Source organism: Arachis duranensis, chromosome 2 (assembly GCF_000817695.3).
Source record: "Arachis duranensis cultivar V14167 chromosome 2, aradu.V14167.gnm2.J7QH, whole genome shotgun sequence".
In the NCBI taxonomy this organism is placed as follows: Eukaryota; Viridiplantae; Streptophyta; class Magnoliopsida; order Fabales; family Fabaceae; genus Arachis; species Arachis duranensis.
In genome coordinates, this window is record NC_029773.3 from 80,638,677 (window position 1) to 80,646,259 (window position 7,583).

The following is a 7,583-nucleotide window of genomic DNA, read 5'->3' on the forward strand; positions in this document are numbered from 1 at the left end:
TATATATATATATATATAAAGTCGTAATAGTCAATTGTTTCAATTATTTTTCATCTACAAAATTCGTACCTTATTCGTATTTCTTTTTCTCTTTATTATTTTCCATACCTAATGGCTACAAGTTATGATTCTATCAACAGTATTACCTGTAGTAGATTATGTAATGAAAAGGTTTGGAAAATAAAGGCAAGGATTATAAGGTTATGGAAAGTTCCATCCAAATTTGACAAGAGTAAGACAGCTTATCTAAAAATGGTTCTCATGGATGATAAGGTAGGTTGATTATTCTACATGATTTCTTCGAGTGATGCTAGGTCCAGTTTATATATATTTACTGTTCACATTTTAACTTTATTTCGTGAGTAAACTCTTGGAGGAATCAACCACAGTGTGGACTTTTCCTGCTGTCACTTTCTTTCTTGGAGGAATTAAGTAAACTCTTGCATACGATCAAATAATTGGTGCTGTTAGCGGTAATATGAGTAGACTTTTTTTCTTATACGGTCAAGGTGGTTGTGGAAAAATATTCTTATGGTCAACTATATCATTCTCAATTAGGTCTAAAGGAGGTATAATTTTAAATGTTGCTTCGAGTGGGATTGCTACACTTTTGTTGTCTAATGGAAGAACTACACATTCAAGGTTTAAAATTCCTTTGGCCATAAATGAGGATTCTTTGTGTATCATTAAACAGGGAAGTCCTTTTGCAAGGTTAATATCCAAGGCCAAATTAATCATATGGGATGAAGCTCCAATGATAATAAGTAAGTATTGTTACGAAGCTTTAGACATATGCCTCAGAGACATCTTAAGGTGCTCAGATTCGTATAATGCTCATTTGTCATTTGGAGGTAAAGTTGTTGTTCTCGGAGGAGATTTTAGACAAATTTTACCTGTGATTTCCAGAGGCTCAAGGCAAGATATAATTCAGTCTTCTATTAATTCTTCATATTTATGGCATAACTGTAAGGTTTTAAAGCTTACAAAAAACATGAGATTGTCACTAGGTGAAAACAACAACATACAAAAACTCAGAAATTTTGCAAAATGGCTACTCAAAATTGGTGATGGTTTGGCTGGTGATACAACAGATAGTGAATCGATCATTCATATACCATCTGACATTTTGATTAAGAACTCTGAGACAGTTTTGGATGACCTCATTGATTTCGTGTATCCAAATATGTTATCCAATTTATCCGTTGAAAATTATTTCAAGGATAGAGCAATTCTTGCACCAACTTTGGATTGTGTCACTGATGTCAACAACAAGATAACTGCAGGGTTACCTGGACAAGAAAGAGTCTACTTAAGTTCAGACTCTCTATGTGCTGAAGAGGAAAATATGGAATTTGAGTTAAATGTTTTCTCGCCGGAGATTCTAAATGGAATAAATTGTTCAGGTCTACCACCACACAAGTTGGTTCTGAAGGTTGGCGCTCCTGTTATGTTGCTGCGGAATATAGACCAAACTAATGGTTTGTGCAATGGAACGAGGATGCAAGTTAGAAGAATGGGAAATCATGTGATAGAATGCAAGACTTTAACTGGTAACAAAGCTGGAAGTATTATTCTTATCCCAAGACTGAATCTAATTCCAAATAATGAAACATTGCCGGTCAGGTTTCAAAGAAGACAATTCCCAATTATCATGTCATTTGCAATGACAATAAATAAGTCCCAGGGACAAACTCTATCGAAAGTTGGAATTTACCTTCCAAGGCCAGTTTTCACCCATGGTTAATTGTATGTTGTGTTATCAAGGGTAACAAGTAAAGATGGTCTGCGAGTGCTGTTGCAAAATCATGGACACTTGGAAGATAACTGCACGACGAATGTGGTGTATAGAGAAGTTTTTGAGAGCCTATAATAAAAAGGTAATAACAAAATGTCTTACTAAATCTATTTATTTATTAAAATTTATAACTATCACTTAAAAAAATTTAGAAATTCTAGGAACTAATAGTGAATTCTTATTGTACATTAATAGTTTGAGAATATTAAAATTATTATAAAAATTCGTATAATTTTATTCTCTTAACAATTTTATAATTACGTTAATCATATAATTTTATATACAAACATTGATACAGTGTTGTTTCATGTATATATTTTGCAGGTATCAAAGGATAGCATTGAATTGTTATTCAGTAGGTTTAAATTATTTATTGTTTATTACAAAACTTTCTGCATTAGGATTCTCTATTAATTTGTTCTTCATTTTGAGCTGATTTTGATATTTTCTTACTTCACAGTAAACCAACATATAGAACTTTGTTGGTAGATTTAAGTATTACTAGATTATTTATGGTCATATTGAGTATATATGCCTGATTTATTGAAAAAAAGTAATTAAACTCGGAAAAAACCCAATTTTAGTATATTAAGTAGATAATAATTTATCATGGGTAATCGTAAAAATTATAATAGGGTTACGTAAAATTATTTTTAGCATTAGCATATAATAATTGTACAAATTATTTTTTTATTACTTTAACCCGTTATAATTCTATTTTCTTATGATACTTATTTCAAACATTTTTAAGTTATTAAATCCGTCCATGATAATATATCTCTACCCCTTTTTATTTCAATATGTGTATATTAGGTATAATATTCTTATTTATTGTCCAAAATTTCTCTGATCATGATAGAAGATAATAATTCTAATTATGATGTGATAAAATTATATAATTTTAACAAAATTAATATATGATGCATAATTACTGTATTTAATAAAAAATTACCTTAATAATAAATAATTTATATATTTATTTTTGTTTTACTAAAGTCTATATATAATGTTTTTCTGTAGTACATGAATCTAATTTGAGAGTCAACTCATAATTTTATATTTTTTTTACAACTTCATAGAATAATAATGTATTCTTCATTTTTTTATTGAAGTTGATCTTTTTAAAGTACAATTTATAACTTTTTTTATAATATTTTTTATATATTCATTCTATTATATTATTCTTTTGATTATTTATTAATTGTTGTTACTCTAAGTTATTCTTATCGTCTAATGTACCAGTTCGATTGTCTTTTGCCACAATCGTTTACAATACATCACATCCATGAAATACCTCATCGAGTTGTCTTCACTGATTCGGGTTCCAACTACATGGATGTAAGCGTTTAAAGAATAGGCAATAATCTCTATTTTATCGAAGGATGGTTGGATCTACTCACCTATTATGACCAACCTAATGGAATGCGGTTAAAGTTAGCTTTCTTGGGAGGAGTTCGATTTTTGATTGAGGAATTGTTTCTACGGAACTTTATAGGGCAAGTTCAAGTTCCATCCCCTCCATGCTTTTTACGTCTGCACGAAGATATTCAAAGTAGAGCACATAATGAGATTGAATTCCCTCAGTTTAAGTTCAATTTTGCTAAATTCGTGACAAACTCGGTTATGCAATTTCAACGATTGGTAATATATTTAAATTTTCTTATTTTAAACTTTTCGTTATTAGAATAATTTTATTAATCAGATTTTTGCACTTAATAACAGAACTGATGCGGCATGCTCTTAAAGTGTTTTCTGATTTATTCCATTTAATTCGTTAAAGTAAATTAATTATAATTAATTAACTATATCAATTAATTAATTTGATTAGAAATTCAAATCTCACCATTTATTATAATTTATATGAATTGATTAATTATAATTAATTATATGAATTAATTAATTTAGTTAATTATATTAATTATTTGATTTGATCGGAGTAAATATTGAATTATTTAATAAATAATAAATATGATAATAAAATATATAAATTAATTTAATTAGTTTATTTTTCTTAATACTATCTATTTATACTAGATCAAATATTTTTTACTCATTCGCTTTCTTTTCTCTCTCTCCCCCTCTCCCTCCATCTCTCTGGTGTTTAGGTACAATTTTTATAATTTATTGAATTTTAATTTCTTTTATCTTTATTTATGCATTTTATTTTCTTATATTTTTTTAAAATTTTTGTTTATTTTAATTGATTATTATTAAGCGCATACTTTTTTTTCAGCTTTTGATTAACAAAAAAAATGTGTCATTTTTACGTTGTTTTTAAATAACTTTACTATAGTTTTGTTTTGTAATTGTCATGTGTACTTCAATCCATTTATATATATATTGTCTTTTTTTCGTGATTCACAATTAATATATATATTGTTCGTGTATGCGGTTTATATGTTAATGTTTTTATTGATTCTCTTTATTATTTTTTGTGTGTCTCTTTGTTGCTCTTTATTTTAGTTATATTCAAGTTGACTTAAAATTATAATATGATATATAAATTTATAATATGATTTATAGTATACTAAAATATTAGGACATTATCATATAGATATTTTTTTATATATCCGTTAGATTCAACTATATAGGATCTTGAAAATTATGCAATTATGTAATTAATTATTTTTTCATATAATTATTGTATTGATCATTTACATTAGTGAGACTATTTTCAATATTAATATTTATAAATATACTATTATTTATATAATTGATTGAATCATCTTATTCGTTTACATTTAGTTCTATTGAATTAATTATTCAAGATGTCATTGCTATTTCTATTTTTAAAGAATTCTTTATTATTTAACAAATCTGTGCCATCACTATTTCTATTTTTAAATAATTTTTTTAATATTATTTAATAATTCTAATAACATAATAACAATTAAAAAAAGTAAGACGGTACAAAATTGCAATGACGATAAAATTAAAATACCCGTGATAAAGTTATGTTGATAATATACACTTGGTATTACTAACAACTATGTTAGTAATTACTTAAAATAAATAACAAAATAAGTTATAGGATATTATTTTATTTAAATTATTAATAATTAATGGAATAAAATTAATGGAATAAAAATTTAGTAATTATTTTTAAAATAGACATTAAATTTAATTTCATGGTACCAATTTATTTGAGTTGTTAATAAAATTTATAATTTTCAGATTCATATCTACTCAATTTATATATTTTATTTTATTTTACTTTAACAAAAAATTGAAATATGCATTTTTAATTATTTATTTAGAAAGTATAGCGAAATGAGTTATATTAATTATAATTAATTATCGATAATTGATATCAATAAATTAATTGTATTAATTTATAAGATGAATAATGTGTAATAAATGTTGTGAAATTAATTATAATAAATTAATAATTAATAAATAAAAAACTAAAAGGAACTTTTTTTATTGCTTTTTACTAAAAGGGACTTTTTTTATTACTTTTTAATGGATATACATTTTTATGATTTTACTTTTTCTTTATCTCTTCCTTTCACATTTATTTCTTTTAATTTCTTGAACTAAATCAATTATATTGATTATTTATATTAATTAATTAAGTACTTTTTAATGAGTTATTATAATTGTGCCTTTAGACTATAGGTTAAAAATATTATAATTTTTTTTTATAAAAGTTGTTGAAAAATAAATATTTTTAAAATGTGTCCTTAAGATACAAATTAACTAAATTATTTTTCAATTTAATGTGTTTGATTCATTCAATTGTATTAATTATAACTAATCAATTATGTAATTTTATTTGATTAGGATAAATATTTCATCATTTAATATTTTATTTGATTCATTAAATTATATTAATCATAACTTCGAAGTTTGATTTATTAAACCAAATTAATTATAACTAATTTATTATTTAATATGATTGAGATAAATATTAAATTATTTAATAAATAATATATAAAGCAATGAAATAAATAAACTCAATTAATTCAAATTATTATCTTATTATTTTATATATTCCTTTTCTCCTTCTCTATTTTGTACTTCAAGTAAAATATTTGTAATTTTTTATTTTTTATCTTAATTTTACTAATATTTTTCTATGATTTTGTTTTATATTAATTATTTTTTTTATTTATTTTGATTAATAATTCTTAAGGGTATTATTATTTTATTTAAAGATAATTTAAATTTTTTGTAATATTTTTATAAAAGTTGATTAATAGGTTTTTTTAAAATATTTTTTTTTGAAATTTTTTTAATAAGATCGTATTTTGATTTTTCTCTTTCATCCTTTCTATTAATTAATTATATTAATCTTCTATTACAACACATTTTTTATCTACTCCACACATTATCTTTTCTATCTTCTTTAAATTTTTTTAATTGCTCTTTTTACTTTATTTTTAATTGTTTATTTTACTTTTACTTCTCATATATAGAGTTATTATAATTCATCACAGGTTCTTTTTATTTTAAGTAATTTTTTAGGTTATATATTACCATTGATGCTTTTATTTTGTTTAGTGTATGTTTTTAGTCTGTGTTTAATATAATAATCTGTAAATATATATTCTATTATATAAAAATTAAATTTTTGCACTTAATGATAAAACCGTCGTAACATATTTCTGATGGTGTTTTTCAATTTATTTCTTTTAACTCATTAAATTTATTTTATTGTAATAAATTAATTATATCAACTAATTGATTTGGTTAATTATTTAAATATCATACAATTTATTATAATTGCTATCAATCAATTAATTGTAATTCAAATTGAATGATTATTTTGTTACGAAATTATTATTTCCTAATCTATTTATGGACAATACATATATTAATTATAATCATAAATTAAGCTATTTTACATTAAATGACTTATATAATGGTCATCTCATTTATTATCATAAATGTTGAATTAAATAAGTCATTATTACTTTTGATTTAGAATTAAATGAGAATAAAACCAGAGATACTATTTTATTTGATTTTTCGGGTTTAATGGGTGTCACACTCAAATAGAAATAGTGACTTCCGGATTTTAGTCTTAACACATCAAAGCTATCTCCGTAACTTTTTTTTCATAAAAGGAATTTCGATTCAACTCTATCAGGGATACAGAAAGTTTTCAAAGAACAAAGGAATGGTCTGAATTTGTATGAATTCTAAATGTTCGAACTTACGATGTTGTTTCAGTTCGTTGTCGTTACGAGAATGACTCTAATCTATACGTGTCTAAAGACTAGAATAGATTAAATATTATTTAAGTAATTTATTTCTAATATTGGTATTTGATTAAATTAGTTTTAGAGAAATATAAGTTATTGACTCAATTTATATATTACAGACTATTCTTTTTGAATATATTATTTTTATATTTTTTAATATAAAATTCTTTTTTTTCTGATTTTTAAGTTTATTTTCTTTCTTGGATATATGTATCACCTTTTTTCTCATTTTATATTTTAGATTAGTAATGTAATTATTAAGAAAAATATATTTAAAAATATTAAAACATCACTATTTAAAAAAAAAGAAAGATACGTGAAAAAAAGAAAAACAAAAAATTAAAACATCACTATTAGAAAAAACTGTTAATATGTGTATGAATGGAGTTGGAATTGAGGAATATATATACATATAAAAAATAAAAAAATTATTGTATGATTGTAGAATAAAAAAAATCATATATATAAAACGAAATAATTATAACAAAAAAATAATTAATATATGTGATTTAAATATTTTTAATAATCAGTAACATAAAGTTAATAAAATATAATTCACATTTTTTTTTATTTATATATGT

At 23.1% G+C, this 7,583-nt stretch overlaps 1 protein-coding gene across 1 annotated transcript; it reads left to right on the top strand.

Annotated features, from left to right (window-relative positions):
* The first annotated feature begins 111 nt into the window (after positions 1 to 111).
* Positions 112 to 1,870, top strand: LOC110277433 (uncharacterized). The gene is made up of 4 exons (XM_052257896.1): positions 112 to 273; positions 510 to 569; positions 695 to 1,623; positions 1,765 to 1,870. The coding sequence occupies exons 1-4, from the start codon at positions 112 to 114 to the stop codon at positions 1,868 to 1,870; spliced, it is 1,257 nt and encodes a 418-aa protein (XP_052113856.1).
* The last annotated feature ends 5,713 nt before the right edge of the window (positions 1,871 to 7,583 follow it).

Coding starts and splice junctions, on each gene's coding strand:
- LOC110277433 (XM_052257896.1), top strand. CDS start 112: ATGGCTACAAGTTATGATTCTATCAACAGTATTACCTGTAGTAGATTA. Junction 274..509: donor TGGTTCTCATGGATGATAAG/GTAGGTTGATTA, acceptor TATACGGTCAAG/GTGGTTGTGGAAAAATATTC. Junction 570..694: donor CTCAATTAGGTCTAAAGGAG/GTATAATTTTAA, acceptor ATCATTAAACAG/GGAAGTCCTTTTGCAAGGTT.